General features: G+C 42.2%; 1 protein-coding gene across 4 annotated transcripts in view; it reads left to right on the top strand.

Moving 5' to 3' along the window:
* The window catches only part of Ap1ar (adaptor related protein complex 1 associated regulatory protein), a 32,708-nt gene extending 13,939 nt beyond the window's left edge, over positions 1 to 18,769 (top strand). For 2 of the 4 annotated variants that reach the window (XM_059266216.1, XM_059266218.1), the window contains 8 exons: positions 741 to 767; positions 3,680 to 3,705; positions 8,382 to 8,478; positions 9,728 to 9,826; positions 11,840 to 11,895; positions 12,943 to 13,016; positions 13,207 to 13,335; positions 17,044 to 18,769. In XM_059266216.1, coding sequence (XP_059122199.1) covers positions 741 to 767; positions 3,680 to 3,705; positions 8,382 to 8,478; positions 9,728 to 9,826; positions 11,840 to 11,895; positions 12,943 to 13,016; positions 13,207 to 13,335; positions 17,044 to 17,306 — 771 coding nt within the window. In that variant the 3' untranslated portion in view covers positions 17,307 to 18,769. The remainder of the gene's footprint in view (positions 1 to 740; positions 768 to 3,679; positions 3,706 to 8,381; positions 8,479 to 9,727; positions 9,827 to 11,839; positions 11,896 to 12,942; positions 13,017 to 13,206; positions 13,336 to 17,043) is intronic. The other 2 variants (XM_059266217.1, XM_059266220.1) reach the window with 1 other exon arrangement.
* The last annotated feature ends 5,607 nt before the right edge of the window (positions 18,770 to 24,376 follow it).

Below are 24,376 nucleotides of genomic sequence, written 5' to 3'. Positions count from 1 at the left end.
TTTCCCCCTGGTTTTTTTTGAGACAGGGTTTCTCTGTGTAGCCCTGGCTGTCCTGGAACTCACTCTGTAGACCAGGCTGTCCTTGAACTCACAGAGATCTCCCTCCTCTGCCTTCCAAGTACTGGGATTTAAAGGCCTGTGCCACCACTACCCAGCCAAGTTAACAAACTTTTGTGAGGCACCTTGTAGTTGCTGGGAACCAAACCTGGGTCTTTAAGATAATGGAGAAGGATCAGAAGCACATTTAGTATGGACTATAATGTCTATTATATATACCCAGTGTTTATTTCAATAATGTCAATTATTTAGGAGGCGGGTCTCGAGTACTTGGTTACCACTCTGAGCCACATCCTCATCCCTCTTACTCCACTTTTTGTTTTGAGACAAGGTCTCACTAACTTGCACAGGCTGGCCTTAAACTCATGCTGTCACTAAACCTGGCTTGAGCATTGCATCTTCCTGCCTTTGCCTTCAGAGTAGCTGAGGTTACAAGTCTGTCCCACCAGGTCTGACTCGGTATTGTAGATTCTGATGAACAGAAAAACAAATATATATATGAGCTTGGGTTGGCCATTTTGTGGACTGGATTATACCAAATATGCTGATTATAAAAGGCACTCAACTTCTTAGGTACCTTATAAAGTTGTATTATTTTTAAGGTTTAACAAAGTGGTGGTTTCTTGTGAGATGTGTACACTAGACAAATGTCCCTCCTAATGGTTACCTTTTTGTCCTTTCAGTTTGAGAATCTAGTAGAGAGTGATGAAGTAAGTATTTAACTCACTGTTTTTGTTCTTACTAATTGCTAAGTTATACCATTGTCTGTCTTGCTTTTATTTCTCATTCATTCTTCATCGTTTCCTTCTTTGATTAATTTATGTTAGTAAGAATTCAGAATTTTCTACTGTATCGTGAATTTAATGCTGCACATAGATTTTTTTTGCCATTTATAGAATCCAAGAAACTTCAAAAAGAAGATATTTCTAATGTCTTTCCCTTATATAAGTAAAATACTTCCACCTAGAACCCCTGTTTTCTGTGGATCTTCGAGGGTAGAATGTATGTATGATTATAAAATTCCTCACTTTAGCCGTTACCTCCCATCAGTTGTTCTTAATATTGATTTTTTTATATCTCATTTTATTAAAAGCTCAGTCACATTTAAGATGAACCTAAGAGTAGAAATGCTAAAATATGAAAAAGATGTAATTTCGAATCAGTGAACTGTGCTGTATCTTAATATGCAGAGGCATCATTAGGAGAGCGTGAGTTTGTATGCTGATGTCCAACGTTAGCTGTGAATTTGAATAAGCTGATTACTCACCTTCCTAGGGTCCTCTGAGAGGAAAATGTGTCCAACTTTCCTTTGAGATTTACATCCTGGGGCCAGTGAGATGACTCAGCAGGTAAAGGCACTTGTTACCAGCCCTGAGTTCAGCCCCCAGGACCCACCTGGTGGAAGAGGGAACTGACTCCTACAAGTCCTCTGACTTCTGTATGCCTGCCATGACACACGTGTGGAGTTGAGCGCACACGTGCGCGCGCGCACGCGCGCACACACACACACACACACACACACACTAAAATATAATTTTAAATTATTAAAGTTGTTTAAACTTGTCCAGTTCAACATTTCAAAGTAATCTAATAGAAAGACCACTCGATCCAGGCAGTGGTGGAGCACGCCTTTAATCCCAGCATTTGGGAGGCAGAAGCAGGTAAATCTATGGGTTCAAGGCCAGCCTGGTCTATAGAGTGAGTTCCGGTCTTGAAAAACAAAACAAAACAAAAAAGACCCTCCAAAAGCAAGGCATATACATCCTCTAGTAGATAGTTCAGGGAACTGTCCAGCTTCCTTGTCCTAGAGAAGCAGCATCTACATTCCATGGAACCTCCTTCCTCCCTTCCCAGCAGTTGCCTCTGCCTCCTCCTTCCCAAATAAGACTTCTCTCAGCTTCCTGGTCACCTTAGCAGCATCCTGCTTCTCAGAAGAGCTGGCACCTTTCCCCAAGGTACTCTTGAGTAGTTGGCTGGGGTTTTTTTTCACTAGTTCCTCCTCTGCTGACTGGCCTCTCTTCTTCCCCTCTTGGGATGCTGACCAACCTCTCCTCTGCCCCACTTGGGATAGCCGTGGCTACGTGCCATCCTGGTTTGTGATGCTACTTCCTACATGAATGTGGACCTTTGAGAAGTTGATCACCACTGTCAACTTAGTAATATATCTTAGCTAACAGATAGGAATAATTTAAATGTGTAAGAAATACTCAGAAGCCCAAATTCGTCTTCAAAACAGTTATGGCTTGCTTTGCAGAAGAAAGGGCAACTATTGGATTTTACTATTTTGTAACAAACTGAGACAGTCAGGTTTTTTTCTTCTTTTTAGATTTATTTTTTGTTTTATTCATGTATGTATCTATTCTGCTGAGTATATGCCATGTGTGCGGGTACTTTCAGAGAGCAAAAGAAGGCAGTAGATCAGCTCCTCTGCAGCTGGAATCACAGGCAGCTGTGGACCACGTGTAGGTGCTGGGAACTAAACTCAGATCACTCTGCAAGAGCTGCACTGCTCATAACCACTGAACCACTTCACCAGCCCCAATTCACATGGTAGTTAAAATGTTTCAGTGTTCCCATGAACGCTGTCAGCAAATCCTTCCTCATAGGGGTACTAAGATTCCTGAAACCTCTGGTCATAGCATTTTATCACCTGATAAATGTGTAGGCATATTTCCTGTATTTCTATTGAAAATACTTTCCTTAGCATAGATGCCAACCCTGACTTTGAGCTCACTGTCACCATGCTTTATTGAAACTTACCTATCCTACATATCCTCTGTACAAAACACATCACACCTTCTTGTGCTTAGGATGCCAGGTAGCAGTTAGATACCATGTTTAGGGGATTTTGTTTTATTTTAAGCCAGAATCTCTCTATTAGGAATTATTTTAAATAGTGAAACCACAAAGCACAAAATGCAGGCAGTGTGACAAAAGTCACTCCTTCCGTGTGAGAAGTGTAACAAGAGGGCAGAGTGACATCCATTGTACTTTACGACCTTGGCCAACTCTTAGTTCTGTGCTACTCTGCATGCTTTCAAGTGGCCAGAAAGTCTAGAGTAGTGGATCTCAGCCTTCCTAATACTGTGACCCTTTAATACAGTTCCTCATGTTGTGGTGACTTTTGTTGCTACTCCATAACTGTAACTTTGCTACTGTTAGGAATGATATGTGACCCACCCAAAAGGGGTCACAACTCACCAGTTGGAAACAACTGGTCTAAAGGGTATTGACTTCCAGGGGAGGGTTACAAAAAACTTTTAATAGGTATGTAAATTTTAAAACTTTAAAATCTAAATAACAGAGATCAGCCACAAATGTTGAAGGCATATTGAATGTGTTTTCTGGCACGTCTAACTGTGAGTTCATTTGCTATATAACAAATATTAGAAAAATTAAGAATTATCCAACAAATGGTTGTTCTATAACTGAGCTTTGCCTTTGAAAAATAGTAAAGGTTTTTTTGTTTGTTTGTTTTAAATCCTTTTAATAATGAAATTTGCTTACTGTGACAGAAATAGGTAAGTAAAAACTATTTTTGATTAAATGAAAATTGCTTTGGCTTGCCTTAATAGTGAGTTCAACTAGTGAAAATTGTTTTACGTGTTTAATTTTTGTGCAGGGGGAGAGCCCAGGAAGCAGCCATAGGTAAGGCTTTTCAAACAACAAAACGTGTAAGTGTTGTATGACAAAACTTTTCCTGGGGAGATGCAACACACCCGTCTCTACTCACCCCAGTTAGGGAGCCCGTGAGAAACCAAAGTACAGACACCACCAGAGTCCACCTTGGTGAACCAGTGAGTCTATCGCAGTTCCTTATAGGAGCAGAAATGACTCCAGGACAGCTGGATCACCTAGGCCACCCCAGCACGATTGACAGCTCACAAAGCTGGGCACCTAGAGCTTACTGCGTAGTTTGCAAGTAGTTCAGTGAGTTGGGGAGTGTCCTTTGCAGGTGCCTTGGTTGGTCTAAACCTCTTGTAGGCAACTGGTCTGGTCTCAGAGTTGTCTTTGCAGCTTGGCTTGTCTGTATTTTCTTTGCAGCTTGGCTTATCTGAGAGGAACTTACAGCTTTTATTGCTTATTCTGGCAGGAAGGGGCCTAGTGAATCTGATCAGTTTTAGGGACTTCCTGAAGCCATTTTGAGTTGCTTACCTTAAGCAATTCCTTGCAGGATGGAGTGGAAACTTTTAAACAACAGTATGTGAGCTCTTGAAGTCCGAATTCCAGAGAGATTCTTATAGCCTTCGAGACACTGAACACTTTGTTTCAGAAACAAAATGTTCTCTTTACATAAAAGTAAGACAAATAATATATTTCCCCAAACACTATTTTGAATAATGAAAAAAATTGATTTATATCAGTTTCTCAGTTTTTTTTAATTAGGCCTAGATTATAAATCATTTAGTTTTCTTAAAGCCACTTAATACTGATAATTCTTTTTCACCCTTGTTCTTCATTATGACATTCTAAAACAGTTGTTCTCCAGGGTTGCATATTAGATATTTACATTACAGTTCATAACAGTAGCAAAATTACAGTTATGAAGTAGCAACAAAATAATTTTATGATGGGGGGGGTCATCACAACACAAGGAACTGCATTAAAGGGTCGCAGCATTAGGAAGGTTGAGAAGCACAGCTCTAAAACATTCTACAAATCAAAAACCCTTTTGCTACTTCAGAAGTAACTAGAACCTTGTACTATAATTCATTTATATAGCCTTTTTACCTGCTATTAAATTGCATAGACTGCTTGAAAAAGAAGCATCTGTCTTTAACCCAAAAGAAAGTTCCTAAGCTGGAGAGGTGGCCCAGTGGTTAAAAGCACTGACTGCTGGTCCACAGGACTCAGGTTTGATTTTCAGCACCGACAGCGTGGCTCACATCTATAACTCCAGTTCCAGGGACTCTAATACCTTCTTCTGGCCTCCCTGAGCACCAGGCATGTGAGCAGTGCATAGACACACATACATACATGCAGGCAGAACAGCCATACACCTAAAATATTTAAGAAGAAACTAAGTTCCTAGTGTCAAGGGAATTGTTTCCTACTTTGGTTATTTTGTCCTTGCGTTTCTTAGTTTAGCAAACCTTTTTTGGGCCAGGTACGATGTTAGACAGTGGGATTGAAAGATAAGCGTGGACTTGGTGTGACGGTGCAGATCTGGGATGGCAACACTAGAGAACAAAATCAGGTGAAGCAGGCTTATGATAGCACACCCAGGAAGATAGGAGACCCTCTGAAAAAACCAACAACAAAGGCTGAGAATGGGGCTCGGTGGTGGAGTGCTTGAGTAGCATGCACAGGGCCTCACGTGTGCAAAGCCCTGGTTAGTCTAGTCTCAGGCAGTCTGTCTGTCTGTCTCTGTCTCCCCCTCTCCCTCTCTCTCCCTCTCTCTCCCTCTCTCTCTCTTTCCCTCTCTCTCCCTCTCTCCCTCTCTCTCTTCTCTCTCTCTCTCTCTCTCTCTCTCTCTCTCTCTCTCTCTCTCTCCCCCTCCCTCTCTCTCTCTCTCTCCCTCCCTCTCTCCCTCTCCCTCTCCCCCCCACCCCCTCCATGTGTTTGTCTCTTTAGAAGAAAGTGTATCCTACTGAGAGAAAAGATAACACTTCAATACGAGGTAGCAATTAAAACAGCTGCTCTAGAACATACTAGTAAACCTAGAGAATCCCTGTTACCAAAATGTGTGTGGGGAGGTGTGTCCAAAAGGGCTTCTTTTAAATAGATGACGTCTGGCTTGGTCTCAAAAGACTTAGTTAGCCATTATTAGCCTGGCAGGGGAGACCTTCAGGGATAGTCAAAAAATGCACATACAGAGTGAGATAACTGATTAGAAGGAAGCACTCACTGGGGGACTGTATGTAGTGATGGAAATGTGTGCCTTGCTTTCAGTGAAAGTGGTGAAGAAAACAGTAAAAGTCTAGGGTCTCTGCCCGGGTTCAAACCAGACAGCATCCTAGTACTGAAAAGGAGCAGTGCACACCGAGTCCCAGCCCTAACCAAGGAGCTGTTGACGCCTGCTGGGAAAAGGAGCATCAGTTTTCTCCAGTGGAGTGTACTGTGTATACCAACCACACTCCACGACAGGCCTCAGCCCAGGAGTGATTGGCCAAAACAACAGATTCCATTTTTTGTAAGCCTTTTGTTTTGTTTTTTTTTTTTTTTTTTTTTTTTTGGTTTTAACTGATTATCTTTTTTTTTTTTTCTTTCTAGTTTGTCCATTTTCATTTTTGTTTTATGTTGTTTATTGTTCTTTTTTGAGGCAGGGGAAGAGAGAAAGAACATGAAATTGAGGAGAGGGGTGGGGAAGATCTGGAGGGGAAAGAATATGTTTGAAATACATTGTAGGAAAAATTTTTAAATAAGCTTTTAAATAAATAGATCTAAGGTCTTAGTGCTTTGCTTTGTTTTGGGATGTGTTTGTTGGGAATTTTCTACCCAGCCCAGACTGGCCTCCAGTTCTGTGTTGTTCATAGTGGTCCTTAACTTTGGATCCTTCTGAGTGCTGGTATCATTAGCCTTCTTCACCATGCCTAGATGTAACCAGCTCAGTGGCAGAGCATTTATCTAGCCTTTATCAAGTCTGGGGTCATTCCCCACCACCTCAGAGGGGTGGGGTCACATACCTGTGTGGTAGGATGATGGACTAGGGTTCTTAGTGTATGAGGGAGAGTGGTGTGAGGATTAAATAGACACACAGTGAATGAGTTTGAGAATGAATGAGAAGTGGTAGAAACAAAGAACCATCAGAGCCTAGAGAGGCAAAAGATCAGTGAGAAGGTCCAGACACAGGCAGGATAGAGGGGATGCTCAGACTGTTCATGAAACTTAAGTAGGAAGGACTTAAGTTGTTTAACAACGTAGAAGCCATTGGTTCCCAGCGTTACTGGAGTGATGGAAGCTGAAGACTGTATACTGCTGAATGAGTGGAGGCAAGGATGTGAAGACAGGAGACGTATGAGGAGTAAGGTGCTAGACCGCCTGCATTTAAGTCCTGGCTCCGCAGCTGCTTATCCTTGATCTACGTCCATCTCATTTCCCTCTCTGTAATCTCCGCCTCTACTCCATGTGGTTGTTGGGAGCAGCTGGCACATTATAAGTCCTGGAGGTGCAAACCATTGACTTGAATGAATCATGAGTATAGTAATGAGTGCAGGTAGGTTAAGAACCCTGCCTCTTTAGGGAAGGGAAGGAAGAATAAGATATATTTTAAGCACGAGAGTAGAAGTGAAATTAAGTTACCTTTAAGAAAAATTTGAGTAAGAAACTTAAGGAAGTTACGGAGTTATGTAGGCAGTCACCTTCAGTAAGTTAAAGGACTGTTGCTGGAGACTGAGAGCTAAATTGTTGATGTATTTTTTTTCCTGGCAACCCACAGCAGAAAGGACTAAAGTGGAAAATATCCAGGGCCCAGAGTGAGTAAGCAGCGTAATTGATGTAATGATAGGATGTAGTCAGATGTTTCTCTCCCGCCCACCAGTTCCTAGATAACCACTCAGAGGCTTGATGTTACTTATAAATGCTCAGGCTTTTTACTACCTAACTCTTGCACTTAAATTAACCCATACTTCTTATCTATGCCTCACCACATGGCTCATGGCTTGTTGCCTCATTTTCTACATGTCCTGCTTCCTTGGCGGCTGGCCGGTGTCTCCCTGACTCCACCCTTCTTCACTCCAGCATCCTCAGTTTGATTGTCCCACCTAACTTTATCCTGCCTTGCTGTAGGCCAATCAGCTTCTTTATTGACCAATGAGAGTAATACACAATCCCAGTGTACAGAGGATTGTTCCACGGCTGTAGAAACAGGACAGTGTGTGGTAAAAAGGGAATTCAGACCTGCTGTGGGATCCCCATTGTCCTAAGTGGAGGCCAGGCGATTACTGGCTGGAAGGACCAGTGTGAGGAAGGATGAGGGTCTGGGGAGCCCAGAGTGATTGGTGGGAGGGTTAGGCTCTGACTGTGTGAGCCCTGAGAAGGGAGTACAGCATACTGAAGTTAAGCTCTGTGGTGGGATATTTGGGGTGTAGTCTAGGATAGCTGTCAAGTAGAGCCTGTGTAGAGAGCAGCAAAGTCCACACTTCTTAACAGGCAGCTATAGAGTGAAAGAAAGCCTATCATCTTAAACTGAATGGGGGACTATGTATTTCTATTTATAGTTTCACATAGCAGTTGAAGCTGTAGCCAGTTGCTTTAATACAAATTTTGGCAGTAAAATTTCAGCATTCCCCTGGCTTTTGGAATGTTTTATTTGGACTCAGGTTCATCAGAAGGGCTTTTGTTTTGTTTTGTTTTTCCTTTCCCTGCTTCCCTGTCTTCTCTAGGCCGCTTACTGAGGAGGAAATTGTAGACCTACAAGAGAGGCATTATGATTCAATTGCTGAAAAACAGAGAGATGTGGATAGGAAAATCCAGAGGGAGGTAAGTGGTGTGCCCTGTTGTTTAAATACATGTGAAGCCTGCTGGTGGGGGGTGCTTTCTGATGTGTTGCAGGCAGTCACTGACCTGTCTACATAAATACGGAGAAAAATGATTCGACAGTGGAAGCTTATTCCAGCTTACTGTAACTAGATTGATTGCATGTTAAGAGGTCATGTGATGTCACATGTCAACAGCAGAGCACTCTTTAAGATAGTTCTCAGTTCACTAATAGGAGTGCCAAGCAAGAGCAAATACCTTTGCCTCAGTCGACCTAATGAGCCATGGTCAAGTTTTTGTTTGTTTGGGGTTTATTTGTTCTCAGTGAACCAAGTACCCCTGCCAGTCACATTGTTACATAAATTTATGGAAGTGGCCTCTAGTCAGAGCTTCATTATCACTGAACTAAAGAGAATTAGTTGTATTCCATTCTACATTTAAAAGCAGTCTTTGGAGCTAGGCATGGTGTGTGTACCTATAATCCCAGCACTTGAGAGTTACAGGCAGGAGAGTGAGTTTGAGGCTAGCCTTAGGAACATAGCAAGTTCAAGGACAGCCTGAACTGTATATAATGAGACCCTGTATCAAAACTAACCTTTGGTTCATCTAGACCAGCTATAGAGTACAAAGTGCTGGGATCAGTCTGCAGTACCGAAAGGAATTCTTTAAAGTAAAAATAAAAAACAGTATGTTTAGTACCATTGGTGATTTACAAATGTATTAATTTAATCTACACAAGAGATGCTCATAGTATCTAAAGGAAAAAGAGGTTAATACTTGTTTTTTAACTTAGGTTTGATATGCAGTACTTACCACTAAGGTTCTGTGTGCTATTGTGAATGGTAAAAACTTAGTTTGAAAGTAGTTTTTGAGTAATGAATACTAATAAAATTGAGGAATGTGTATGGATGTCAATGAAGTGGAAAGACGGGAATCTGGGAAACGCGTAGGTGTGATTGGCCTGAGATTTAGGGCCAAAACATTGTAGTCAGGGTGACGAGTATTCAAATGGTGATTGAAAATGAAGATCATAGCATTTTCTAAGGAGTTCAATAATGTCTTGTATGTCATCTGGGGTATTTTGTAAAAGAATTTGAAATGGGCAGCCACAAAAATACCAACTTGATATGCTTCATAGATATCAGTTAATTTCAGTGCTTTCTGTTTTGTTTTATAGTCGGAGTAGCTGGTCTTTAGAGCAGCTAGACAGGTTCTGGTTTCTGTTAATCCTTACCGTTTTGTTCATGCACAGTTAGCCTTACAAGAGGAGAAGTTAAGACTAGAAGAAGAAGCTTTATACGCTGCCCAGCGTGAAGCAGCCAGGGCAGCAAGGCAGCGAAAGCTCCTGGAGGTGAGGGGGACGACCCCAGCGCACACCAGGGTTACCTCTCCTTCTTTACTCTGACTCTTCCAAGTTGGGACTGTCCTGCTAGAACCAACAGCTCCTTGGTTAGCAGAGGATGTACTTACGCACATGTCCTTAGGAGTCTCAAAGGCAAACATCCATCTTTACCTCCTAGAAGAAACATAAACGTGAGCTTGATACTGTGTGCTGTGTAGCTTTAGCAGGAGCTAATTCTTGTTGAGCCTAAAGATGAATTCTAGTGCTCTGAATTCAAATTCTTTGGGGGGAAAATGTGTTTAGAAGGCAAATCTTTCAAAACTAGCCTTCAGTATAATTTCTCAAGCATTTTAATGTATTTTCATGAAGATTTTTAAAACAATTTCTTAAATGGTAAGATTCTTATACTTAATATAAGACAAGATGTATGATTAATGACTCACTAGGGGTATTGTTTAATTCTCAATTTCTTATGTAATTGAGACACTAAGAGGTAGAGTCTTGAGAACATCTTTGGCATATTAGGAAATACAGATTACCATCTCTTACCATGACGTGGGAATAGGGCATTATCACACACTGCTTGACAACTGTCAGTGACAGATTTTCATAGAAGGGAGTGTCAGGAACACTACTAAGAAGGCTCTTAGTGGAGAACTCACAGCAGTCTTAGGAGAGGGGCATTTGAACCCCTGCTTTACCGACCAGGAAGCTGAAGGACAGGTCTTAGGGCTGGGGCACGGGAGAGCCAGAGTCCAGCAAGTGTGCTTAGCTAGTACACTGCTTATGGCCTCCCTCCGTACGTAATGCCTGTGTGGATTTGCCGCAGTGCTGTGGTACGGTGTTCAGAAGTTCCAAACTCCAATCACATGTGGAAGTTTAGACAAACTGAGAAATCCTGTCGTTGTGATTTCTGTGTGAACTGTCTCTTTCTCTGTCTTTGAGGGGGTGGGTTCCAACAGATTCATTATGGGGAAGTGCTTTTTTTTTTTTAGTACATCCAGTACTGGAAAACATTAAAATTAACTTCGCTTTCTATCAAACTAATTGTTGCTCTTAATATAGGCATTCTTTTTTTACAATAATAAGCTGTCTATCGGGTCTAGTTAAAGCAGCAGTTCTCAACCTGTAGGTCCTAACCCCTTTAGGGGTCAAAGGATCCTTTCACAGGGGTTGCATATCAGATATTTACATTATGATTCATAACAATAGCAAAATTATAGTTACGAAGTAGCAATGAAATAATTTTATGGTTAGGGGTCACCGCAACATGAGAGACTGTATTAAAGGGTCGCACCCTTAGGAAGGTTGAGAACCACTGGGTTAAAGCATCCCATTGACGCATGTGTCAGTTTGGGTAATGTAGGTTCTCTGTGTTCTTGCTTCCATGACTGAATGTTTGTTCTGGGAGTACTTCCTCTGCATATCATACGTGGACCCAACTGTACAGACATGTGCTGCTCCATTGCTTTTCATATTAACCGAGTCTGCTGAGGCAGGACAGTAACCATCTGTATTTAACAGATGAAGAAACAGAAGGTACACTGTGCCAGGAATATGCAGCCACTATCCAAGCACAGCTCTGACAGGTCTGCAGAATCCTGTGCCTAGTCCCAACTAATCCACTGCTGTTAAGGGACCCAAGTAAGCTCAGCCTTACAAACCCTTACATTGCTCCTTCATCCATGCCAAAGAGGACCACAGCATGACCTGACAGTTGGCTTCCTGCCTTCCCCTTCTAGTCATGGAGGCTCTTAAGAGTATTGAGAATGTCAAAGGCAGCAGTGCACTTCATAACACTAAGTGTTCTCAGTACTGCACCATCACATACTGATGAGCCAAGAATAATTCTGTCCTTCAATAAGAGGATGGGAAGTAATGATGGAGGAAAAGACTTCAGTGAAGAATACTAACCTTTTGTTTTTAGAAACTAGGCAGACGATGTTGGCATTGCATGGGTATTTTTTTAAAAAACGTTGACTTGACATCAAAATGATTTTTTATTACATTGTGTTTCCAAAGCAAGAAAAGCAGAGAGCTACACAGCGCTATCATCCCGGCGGTGGAGACTATCAAAGGTAAAGAAAGAGCAGCGCGTGTTTTCTCCTCGGATTGCGGCACAGAGTGCCGTTTCCACACAGACGAGCACTGTTCTCCTCCAGATGTTTCTAAATACAGTCACATGCTCAAGGCCCTGGGTTCAGTCCTTAGCCCCCTCTTGTGTGTGTATAAAACACCTCCGAAAATTTATATGTGGATATACACATACACACATAATATTGTTTATATATATATTCATATATACCTTCCTCTAAGATACTGTCTTAGTGAATACTGAGAACATTTTTTTAAGCTGTAAGTGATCGTTTATTCAAATTGACTTCAATGCACTTGTAAGAGTAACATCTTCATGTAGAAAGGGATGTGGTAATTGGATTCCTCAAGTAAGCTGGTAGTCACCTTAGTTGTTTATTTTCCTCACTTAGAGCATGCTTGTTGTTATTGTAAAGTTACTTATAAATCTACTTTGAGGACTGGCCTTTGTTGCTAGAGTTTTCCTGCCTTGCCCACAGTCAGGACAAATCTTTGTCACCCGCCAGTCCCACAGCCGCTCAGACCCAACCAAGTAAGCACAGAGACTTATATTGGTTACAAACTGTATGGCCGTGGCAGGCTTCTTGCTAACTGTTCTTACAGCTTAAATTAATCCATTTCTATTAATCTATACCTTGCCACATGGCTCGTGGCTTACCGGGATCTTCATATGTGGCTTGTCATGGTGGTGGCTGGCAGTGTCTCTCTCACCCAGCTTCCTGTTCTCTCAATTCTCCTCTCTGTTAGTCCCGCCTATACTTCCTGCCTGGTCACTGGCCAATCTGATTTATTTATTGACCAATCAGCAACACATTTGACATACAGACCATCCCACAGCAGGCCTTCACAGTCAGTTTTCAGTTTCATGTAGCATTAAACAAATTCAGACCTGTTTTCACCAGAGTATTCTGATTGTACAGCAGTTACAACTTTGGGGAAGAGGCTTGAAGCCAGAAATACCATCATTCACATAAGTATTCATTCTGCTTCATTTATTCCAAAAGCGTCTTTTAAATTCACTTTTATTACAGTGCAGGACCAGAAGACGACTTTGAATCTTGTTTGAGAAACATAAAGTCACAGTACGAAGTTTTCCGAAGTAGTAGTAAGTCTTTTAAAATATTCTCTGAACAATTTCAATTTACTTTTTGCCACATTGTATTTGTGGGAGTTTGGAGGAACAGTAAGATTTAGAGAGACAGTCGTTACCAAGAAAGAAAACCAAAGAAAGGAAGAAAGATGGCTGCTGTGGTCAGGGCACAGGCGACGGTGTGTTCATTGGGTGTGTGTTCCAGGACTCTCATCTGACGCCACAGTGTTGACACCAAATACCGAAAGCAGCTGTGACTTAATGACCAAAACCAAGTCAACGAGCGGGAATGACGACAGCACCTCCTTGGACCTGGAGTGGGAAGACGAAGAAGGTCTGTTACCTCAGTGTCCCTCAGAGTCACACTGGTCCTTGTCGGGCAAGATGTTTTCTACCTTGTGTTTCGTGGTATTTAAATGAGTATGTTCAAGCCCATAAAAATCATAATCAGACTTTTTTTTTTTTAATGGAGTCTCACTGTGTAGTATTAGCTGACTAGAAAGTCGCTGTAGACCAAGCTGGCCTGAACTCAGAGAGATCCACCTACCTCTGCCTGCTGGGTACTGGGCTTCAAGGCAGGAGCTACAATACCTGGCTGGCAATTACTGTTATTTGTTTCTTATGTTTATTATATGTGGGGTGTGTGTGTGTGTGTGTGTGTGTGTGTGTGTGTGTGTGTGTGTGTATTTGAATACACATGTGTACTGAATCTTTCTCTCTCTTGCCAGCCAGCTCCCAAATCATGACATGGAGACTTATTATTAATTATGAAAGCTTGGCTGATAGCTTAGGCTTGTTTCTAACTAGCTCTTATAACTTAAATTAACACATCTTTTCATCTACGTTCTTTTATGTGGCTCAGTTACCTTTACTCTGTATTGCCCATGCTGCTTCCTCGGTGTCTCCCTTCTTTCCAGCATCCTCTCTGCCTGGAAATCCTGCCTAGCTATTGGCCATTCAGCTTTTTATTAAACCAATCAGAGTGACACATCTTCACTGTGTTCAAAAAGATTATTCCACAGCACACATGTGCACCCCACAACATGTGTGGAGGTCAGAGAACAACTGTGGGGGAAGTTAGTTCTCTCCTTCCACCGTGTGGGTGGGGCCTAGGGGTTGAGCTCAGGCCATTCTGCTTGGTAGCAAGCACCTTTACCAGCTCAGCCATTTTGCAAACCCATGACTATTATTTATCATCAATTATCATCTAATAAATTGTTTAGAAAATTACTTAACTTTTAATGTTTCTTGGGATTTAATTTTTTTTTTTTAAGTGTTTCGGCAATGGCTCATGCCTTTAATCCCAGCATGGGGTTTAATCCCAGCACTTTAATCCCAGCAGAGCCAGACAGATCTCTGTGAGTTCAAGGCCAGCCTGGTCTACAGAGTGAGATCTAGGACATGCACCAAAACTGCGCAGAGAAACCCTGTCTCGAAAAACCAAAAAAAAAAGTGTTTCTAACCTAACTCAGGAAGTTTTCCATGTGAAGGATTACTGCCTCTTTCTGAGCAGTTCAAAGTCAGAAGTCAGTTAATGTCTGATTCACTGTAAGCAAGCAATTTAATTCTTGAGGGTTTTTTTGTAGAACACAAGCTGTGGTTCAGATATAAATTTGAATTTTATCCAGTTAGTCTTAGCTCTAGTACCTTACATAGGTTATTTAATCTCTCTAAGCCATGATTGTTCATCCTCAAAAAGGAAGAATAAAGGATACTTTTCCATGTTTTCTATAAGTGCTAATGTATTACTAAACAATAAAGTATTTGTCTAAGGAAGGTAATGTAGCTCAGAGGTAGAGTATTTGCCTAGCATGTGCAAGGACCTGGGTTTGATCCTCAGAAGACAAAAAAGAAACAATAAAAAATAAATATTAGGGGGAAATGACTATGTAGACATTAAATATGTAAAACACTTAATATAGGAAATAGTGCATACACATGCTCAGAATTATAGCTAAAGTATTTACTTGTTTTCAACACAACTTCATTAAGATCCAACTTTTCATCTTCATGTTAAAAAATAGGCAACGTAAGAAAGAATTACAGAATATAGAACTCAAAAATAGTAAGCTTTACACAATTCATAGAATATTGAGATGGAATGGATCTTAGATACCCTTCAATCATGCTAGTTTGTTTTGTTAATTAAAAGACCAACAGGCAGAGCTAGAATAGCATTATGACAGGCTGCATTAGCTTGTTAAGTCTTTCCATTGTCACACACACACACACACACACACACACACCACACACACACACACACACACACACACACACACACACACACACACACACACACACACCCCACCCCCATCATCAGTCCTGTAGGTTTGGATCCCAGGTACCAGTTCGTTTATAATTACTCTGTTGTCTACATGTGCTAATTGTATTCATAGATAAGATTGTCCTGGTCATTACTCAGCTTATTAGCAAAATTGTTCAGTGAGGGTAGGCAGAGGAAAGAGTCCACTGAAAACCTTCTTTTTGGTCAGTACACAATTACAGCTTCCTTTAGAGAGATTTGAATCCAAGGTACAAATCTGTAGTCATAGGAGCTGTCAGCCCACAAAGTTTTTTTTGTGGATGTAGATGTGTGTCTGTCTATATGCACATTGTGTGTGTGTGTGTGTGTGTATGTGTATGGGCGCGCGCGCGCGCATATGTGTGTGGAGGCAGGGGTCAGCCTCAGGTGTCCTTGAGAGCTGTCTATCTTGCTTTTTGAGATGGTCTCTAGGACTGGGGCTCACTGATTCTGCTAGGCTGGTTGGCCTTCTGCATGGATGCTGAGATTCTCTTTATTTGTGTGACAAGCAGTTTACCAACTGAGAGTCTCCCCAACCCTAGCTCACTGTTTGTAATGGGCTCATCTAGTGTAACAACTTGCTCTATTGAGTCGAGTCTTTGTGGTTTTTTGCAGGAGTAACAGACAGCTGTGGTAGAGATTTAAAACTCCTTCCCTTTCTTTACTGTGAGGTCTGATTCCTTAAGGTCGCAAATTAAAGCCGATCGTGTCTCCCCCGTTCCTTGTAGACTCTTTGCCCACCCTAGGTTTTAGTTCTTTTCCCAGTGTTGATTAAGATTTAGAAATGTCCGTCCTTTCTCGCCTCCACCTGCTTTAGTATTTTTGAGATTCATGTTACTAACAATTTGTATTCAGAATTAAATCTAGAGCTATGAAACATCTGCACTCTATTGTAGTAAAGAATCAAAGTATGAGAACAGGCTTTGGAGCCAGACTGGGTACACTAACATTCAGCCTTGGCTAGGATGTAGCTCAACAGCATGCTAGACTGGCCAGCATGCAGAGAGCCCCGGACTTCAATCCCTGCACCACATAGCTATGTGACCTTGTGGACATGTACCTCTCTGCTGCAGTCTCCTTCACTCTGAAATGGAGTGGATGCTGGTGCTCTACGTAACTTCCCAGGGGTGGTTAATGTGCTGGAAGTGCACCAGTATTAGCAGGGACCTGGGCGGTACAGGAAAAGCCTGTGTCATCACGGCAGGGCAATCTTCGCCTTTCTCCAGGAAATGCAGCAGTCATTGGGTGGGAAAAGGCCTTGGCAAAGATACTCAGTGGCCTTATGAGACACAGAGCAATGGACTCGCTGTCTCTCTTGTGTTTGATTTGTGGCCCTTCAGAAATCTTATCAGGTGATCAGTGTGGCGTTTTTATCAAAGACATGTGATGTGTAGATATCACACCCCAGATTCTTCTCTTAAGAAAGCTTCCACAGGCCTGGCTCCATAGGTTAATTCACAAATCAGAGTCAAACAAGAACAATCCTATTATTCAGCTGACAATTCTGGGTTCGTTGGTTGGTTGGTTGGTTGGTTGGTTGGTTAGTTGGTTTTTTGAGACAGAGTTTCTCTGTAACGGAACTCACTTTAGAGACCAGGCTGGCCTCAAACTCATGTCTGCCTGCCTCTGCCTCCTGGGTACTGAGATTAAAGGTGTGCGACATGACCCCTGGCTTAGCTGGCAAGTCTTTTAATGCAGCTTTTGTTAGTGAGATTTCTTTCAATGTTCTCGAAATGCTAGGAATGAATAGGATGCTGCCAATGAGAGAGCGCTCAAAGACAGAAGAAGACATCCTTCGGGCAGCACTGAAGTACAGCAGCAAGAAGGGCAGCAACCCCACGTCCGCCTCGGATGACTCCAACGGGTTGGAGTGGGAGAATGACTTCGTCAGTGCTGAGATGGATGATAACGGCAATTCTGAGTACTCTGGGTTTGTGAATCCTGTGTTAGAACTGTCAGATTCTGCCATCAAGCAGTCTGACACGGATCAACAGATCCGGTAGGATGAAATTGTGTGACCTTATTTACCAAATGTTAAAAATTAACTAGAATGTACAGATGGATGCTGAGCCTTTTTGTAAGGCAGCATAGGAACCACGTGACAAGTGCTTGTTTTCTTAGGAGTAGAGAGACAGCTGAACATTGGCAATGAGTCTCAGCGTCTGCCTTCTGTGTCCCAGGACTGACTCGGTGATCTGACCTATCAAACACTCATGGCATTCTTGTTCACCCCGTCAAGTTCTGCATCTTAAATTGTACTGTTTTACTTTGCTTTACTAAGCCTATTTTATTATAGAAATGAAATCTGAAAGTATTTTTTGTTAATTCTCAGCAGATGTAAAGGCAGCCTGAGTCGGGATGGTTGGATTCATTTGGAAGGCTGGTCCCTTTTCCAGCAGCGTTTCCTTGGATGATTTCCTTTAGTCTTGTTTAGTAGTTAGCAGTTAACCGGAGATGACCCCAAAGCATGCTGATGTGTGGGTTTCTTTGCACACCTATCACATACACATATCCTAACGCAATGTTCACTCAATCTGAATAAAAGGCAATAGGATTAAAGAAGCTTCCAGAGATTGAGCACTTGGAGTTGGTAAAAATTCAAAAATAATACTTAACAATGTAAATTTGAATTTTTTACTTCCTTTTACGTGCTACTATGTTGGCTTTAAATTGAGATCTTAAGTTTTTACTTTCACTTTTTAAATTCTATATTTCCAGTGAATGATCTTTGAAAGATTTTACACAGAACGTATTCTGTGAATGATTTAAGAAAACATTAAAATACGGGTATTTCAAAGTAAATAAAATCCTTTCTGATATGAAAGGTCCATTGATTGTATTGCCCTTTACTTTGCCTTGTAGTACAAGGTGCTTTGTGGGATGGAACTAATGTGTCGGTATATTGACGACCTGTGTGAATCCACGTAAGGGACCAGGGCTGTGAAATGCTCCCGAACTGCAGTCCTTGGTTGGGCTGAGGACTGAGTCACTTTGGCAAGCACACTGTATTCTGTCTCCCTTGCTGTTTCCTTCTCGTCGGCAGTGATGGTGCATGCTCTCAACAGAACAGGAAGGTCCAGGTAGAGGTAGTTAAGTTCTCGCTGTACGTGAAAAATGATGTGGCCCTTTCAATATTTGAACTGCTATACAATGACATCTGTGGTTTTGTCATTTTTAATCTCATAGAAATAAATATACTTTGATATGTAAATATACATTAGGTTATGCTATTGTTTATATCTGTCTTAAAATTTAAATTGTAGCTGTGCCATGAAAATAATTTAAAAGTACTCTATATTCACATTGCCTGTGTTAATGCTTTTTAAGGTTTATATTACATCAGATGTATATTTTGGGTTTGGCATAAGCTATTGTTGTAATTTTTGGCTTTTTGTTCATGAAGAATTTTCTGAAGGAATGGTAACTTCTCAAGGATTGTGAATAAACATTTTTACATTTAATGATATTTGCATATTGCCGGTATTGCTTTATAATAGGTAGTGTGACTCTTGGCATATATTTATTTTCTTAAACCAGATATGAAGATAAAAAGACTGAAACGACATGTAAAAATATGCTTTAATTACCAAGAAGAATCCTAGTGGGTTGTTTTTTTTTTTTTTTTTTTTTTTTTTTTTTGCTTTATGTTTATAAAATGCTAAGAATAACATCTGTTTGGCAAACATTGGGTATGGTAGAGTCTGAGGGTCTCTGCTCTCTGACTTACTGTTCTGATGAGAGCCGTTGATGAACATTGTCTTAGTGACTGTCCTCTTGCCAAAACAAAACACTATGACCAAGGGTCTGTTGAGAGCTTATGGTTCCAAAGGGTTAGTCAGTCTATGACCATCATGGCCGGGAGCATGGCAGCAGGCAGCGAGGCCTGGTGCTGGAGCAGCAGCTGAGAGCTCACATCTGGTCCACAAGCACACGGCGGAGAGCTAACTGAGAAATGGCATGGGCACTCAAAACCTCAAAGCACATCTACTCCCCGTGACACCAGCTGTGCAAAGAGCATCCAGATGTCTGAGCCTTTGGGAGCCATTCTCATTCAAGCCGTCAAATTCTACTTCCCCATAGGCCCGTGGCCATACCATAATATACAATGCATTTAGTCCAATTTCATGGCTTTCATGGTCTCAACATAGTTTCAGTCCAAAGTCTCATCTGAGGCTCTCAGGCAATCTCTTAATGGTAACCTCTTGTAAGGTGGCAGAGCGAATTACATACTTCCAATATACAGTGGCGCAGAGTATACATTACCATTCCAAAGGGAGGGATGATGGCAAAGTGAGGAAACAGTGGACCAAAGCAAACAGAAACAAAGAACAAACCCCAGCTCCTGTAGCTCTGTGTCCAGTGCCAGCGGGCTTACATGGACCCATCCCTCCAGCTTTGCTGACTGCAGCACACTTCTCTTTCTAGGGCAGGCTCTGCTCCTTGTGTACAGCTCTCCTTGGCAGACATCCCAGGGCTCTGATGTATCCAACAGCCTGGGGTCTCCAACACAGTCTAGGCTTCATTTTCACATCTTTGCTCAACGGTTTCCATGCAGGGATTCCCCGGCCACACCTGGCCTCAGGCTTTCCTCAACTGGAGATTCCACAATCCCTTGACTCCCATATCCTTACGACTAAAGCTAGAACCACATGGCCAGTGTTGCCAAATTTGACTACCCCCTCGGAATAGAACCTGCCCCCTCCTTAAATTACATTTGAATAAGCTTTGGTCTATTGGTACTTCCTTTATTGAATAAGCTTTTCTTTGTTTTAGAAGATTCATTAGGCCCTTCCTTTTGTAAGTGGGAAGCACAGCTGGGTAGGGCCTTGCCCCAAGGGTACCACTCCCATTATTCCATTTCATACCAGACCTTTCTTTAAACTTCTGTCTCTTTAATCACAAGACATGGCTTCAGCATTAAACTTCCTGGTGCTCTTTTTCTCTTCAAACTCCATTTTGTATGTCCTTTTGTTCTGCTTGGATCCTTTCCACTGTAGACCTATGTAAGGGTGATCGCTGATAACCACACAACAGTCAATATTAGACTATCTTGTCTCCTGTGCCCACAAAATTAGTCCAGAACTCTTCAGGACAAGGGTGAAAACCAGTTCCATTCTTTGCCAAAATACTCCAAGAACTGCCTCTAGCCCAGTTGCTTATACCGTCCCCTCTGAAACCTCTGTAGTCCGTGCTGCCCTCAGCACATTTTTCAAGCTCCTGCTAGGATGGCCTCATTTACAGCATCCAACCACTTTCCTAATACAAAGTCCTCCCTCCACATTCCTCCAAAAAGCAGCATGGTCAACCTTGTCCTAGCAATACCCTACTCCCTGGTAGCAACTTCTGTCTTAGTTACTTTTCTATTACTGTGAAGAGACCATGACTAAGGTAACTTAAAGTGTATTGGGGGCTCACAGGTCCAGGGGGTTAGAGTCCGTGTCCATCATGGCAGGAAGCATGGCGGCAGGCAGGCAGGCATGGCATGGCACTGAAGCCGTGGCTGAGATCTCACATTTGATCCACATGCATGAGGCAGAGACAGTGCTGAGACATTGCATGGGCTTTGGAAACTTCAAAACCCACCCCTAGTGACATACATCCTCCAAGGCTACATACAGTTCCACCAACTGGGGACCAGGTATCCAAGTATGTGAACCATTCTTACTCCAAACCACAAACGTGTTAAAAACAAAATCACAAACCAGTTAGGAAATAAAGTGATAGGGCAAGGTAACAAGGCCTAGTGAGATCTTTCCACAGGTTGGGGGACTTCTTGTTGGAGGAGACATTTGTTCTGGGTCTTAACTGAGCAGGAGGGAGAGCCTGGTAAAGAATGTTGTAGGCAAGGAGAAGAGTATGTGCAAAGTTCATGAAGCAGGAAAAGAAATGTTTTGAGAAGAAAAAGACTCAGGGACTAAGTGAGTCTCATGAGTAAGCGGAAGAGTTGTAGGAGATGGTAGGAGAGTAGGGCCAATTCATGGAAGCTTTACAGGCCATTGTTAAGAGAAAAAATTGATGGGTGATAGAATGTTTCTGACATACAGTGATCAGATTTGCCTTTCTGAAAGTTGGTAAATAGGGAATAGGTCACAAGAAAGGCAAGCACAGACACATAGCACTCCCAGCGAGCTGGAGTGTGGCTTAAGTTCACAATGGCCATAGAGGATAAGAGTCAATTTTAGAGGGAGAAGCACGAGGGATTCCCATTGGGTTGAATATGGGGATAAAAGCACGGGCTGAATCAGATCATCTGTTCCATATGTACAGTCCACACAGGCAGGAAGGATGCGACACTGGTGCAGATCTTGGCTGAAAGCCTTGGGATCTCTCCTGGAATGTGGGAAAGTAGTCAGTCCTTAGAGGAACTGTCAGGCCATTATCATCTGCCTCTCTGCCAGGAGACAGTGCTCATCCAACTCTGTCACTCCAGTGAAACCTAGAACTGATGTCACCTGTTCAGATACAGAGACATCCACAAAACTTGATGGCCCCCGTTCACAGCTGGCTCCTCAACAACATAAACATAGACTACTCTGATTCTGCTTATGTCACCTGTGATTTGGCCCCCTTGGCTCAGTGACATCTTAAGAGCATCCCTGAGAATGATGACTCCATGCCCCTTTGGTTTGCTTGTGGAAATAATGTGTCTGGGTTCATTGCTTCCCTTCTGGATAAATCTATGGATCTTTGACAGCCAACCTAGCAGTTACAACCCTACCTGACAATAACCTCTTGCTTCTGACTTGACTTAATCAGAGCAATGGAAAGAACAGGTTTAGTGAAGTGGGAGAAATGAAAAGTTTTGTTGGGCAAGTTAAATGAGATGTTTCCACGGGGCAGATCAAAAGGTGTTTGTGTATGTCTGCTGCTCAAGGAAGAAGTGCCACTGTAAGTTTGAGGATTATTGGTAGATATGTGAATTGTCTGGTTTCTGCCATTAAATACCTAAGAGAAAGCAACACAAGGGGCAGAGGGTTGGTTCTGGCTCAAGGTCAAGTTTGCAGTCCATAGCAGGGCAGGTGTGCAGTCCATAGCAGGGCAGATGTGCAGTCCACAGCAGGGCAGGTATGCAGTCCACAGCAAGTCAGGTATGCAGTCCATAGCAGGGCAGGTGTGCAGTCCATAGCAGGGCAGGTGTGCAGTCCATAGCAGGGCAGGTGTGCAATCCATAGCAGGGAAGTCTTGGCACCATAAATTTGAGGCAGATGGACACACTGTGTCCACAATCAGGAATCGGAGAGTGATGATGTGGGTCCTCAGCTAGCTTTCTCCTTTCTATGTAGTCCAAGACCCCATCCCTTCAAATGGACCATTCATGGTTAAGGTGGCTCTTCCTAGATAATCCCTCACAGGCACACCCCGACGCGTGTCTCCTAGATGACTCTAGATCCTGTCAAAATGACATTAACCATCACAGTAAATGGATGCTATTTTAAGTCATATTAGCTGAGTTCCTCCAGGGATGTGTAGGCAGAGAAGTCCAGCTTCTTAGGGGGCATGGGGGTGTAAAAAGGCACCTATCTGATGCAGATAAGGAATTTGAGTGGGGTCCCTGGCATCCAATGGTTTGAAAAGATGACCAGCTTAGGGAACAGCGAGACTGATGGAATGATGTGTGGTAGACAAATGAAGGGAAGAGTCAGCATAGATACTTTCTTTGCAACGTTTTTCTGGCAGAGAAGTGCTGGAGGGGATGAAGCACCGTGTGAGGGGTCTTACTGAAGAGTCTACAGTTTACCTCTAAAATGATGTAATTTGAAATCATGGCCTTTTTCAGAAGTTGTATAAATATTTTCTAGCAGAGGGCAGACTTTGAATTTTACTTTAGATACAGTTACTCCAATCATAGTCTATTAACAGATGTCTACTAAGATATATTGAACACAATATTTTCCTATCTCCATTTATTTCGTATCTCCTATTAGTATTTTGATTGTAGAGAGCAAAATGGAATTCTGTGAAAGAAACAGCTTCACCAAAATGATACTTAATATCCTTAGAAAACATTAAAGAAGAAATGAGATGAAATTTGAAAATTATCATTATGAGTATTTGGTTAAAATCACAAATGTCTTTGAAGGAAACCGTTTCCCTGACACCTAGACATAGTAATGCCCTTTCTAAATCAGTTCTCCAGGGAAATACAAGCCGCCCAGTGTTGAGGATTCTACAAGGCTGACTGGCCAATTGAAACTTAATGATTGGGGAGAGTTAGAATGTCGCAGACTCAGAGCTAAATTATGTTGACCTATCTGTAGTCCCTTCGAAGCTTCCATTGCCCACCTTCTGTCCCACCTAACAGTCTTAGGACCATCAAAACCTTTGAATGTATTCTTAGCTGAATAGTTTTACCAGTCTAGAAGATATGACTATACCCCACCTGTCTACTAGCCCCACCAATGTATTCTTTGATTAATAAAAAAAAAATTGCATGTAACCACATTTATGAAACATCCTTTGGGGCAGTCCTGGGATGTGGTTACTCAAATTTGACTCAAGAATAAACTATCTCTTATCCTCTTTTGGTTCCATGGAGTTGAGAGCTCTTTTAATTGAGAGAACACTAGGTACAAAAGGACCAGTTGCTCGTGCTCCTCCTAACATACTGTGATGAGGGACTGCGTGCTACACCTCAGCTGGGCTTCACAGAGGCCCTGTGTGGGGGGCACTGTCTTGACCCTTAGTTACACAAAAGGAAAAGAGAGACAAGTGTCAGGATACACAGGAAATGAAGAGAAACACTGGCTCTGTGATTCAGAGTATTAATCCCACCAATGGAGAATCAGACCGCTACCACAGTTTAAAGCCAAACTTAAGGCAATCTTTAATTAAATACTAGCCAGGTGGATGGGCTCTGGCCAGGTCCATACCCAGTTTCCTGGGGAAAAGGCCCAGAATCACGGTTTGTAGTGGCTTAAAAAAGAAAACCCATAACTCATTGCATTTCCCATCAGGTCCACTCAGGGGCAAGCACACCTCCTGATGTACCTCCATCCTGTGAACCTCCCGCCCACATGTGACCAAGCACATTGGTGCAGATGAGTCAAACAAACTTGTTTAGGGGAGTGAAAAC

The sequence above is a fragment of the Peromyscus eremicus genome, chromosome 6, assembly GCF_949786415.1.
Source record: "Peromyscus eremicus chromosome 6, PerEre_H2_v1, whole genome shotgun sequence".
In the NCBI taxonomy this organism is placed as follows: Eukaryota; Metazoa; Chordata; class Mammalia; order Rodentia; family Cricetidae; genus Peromyscus; species Peromyscus eremicus.
Note: the sequence above shows the minus strand (reverse complement) of the source record. Positions and strands in the feature narration are given on the sequence as shown.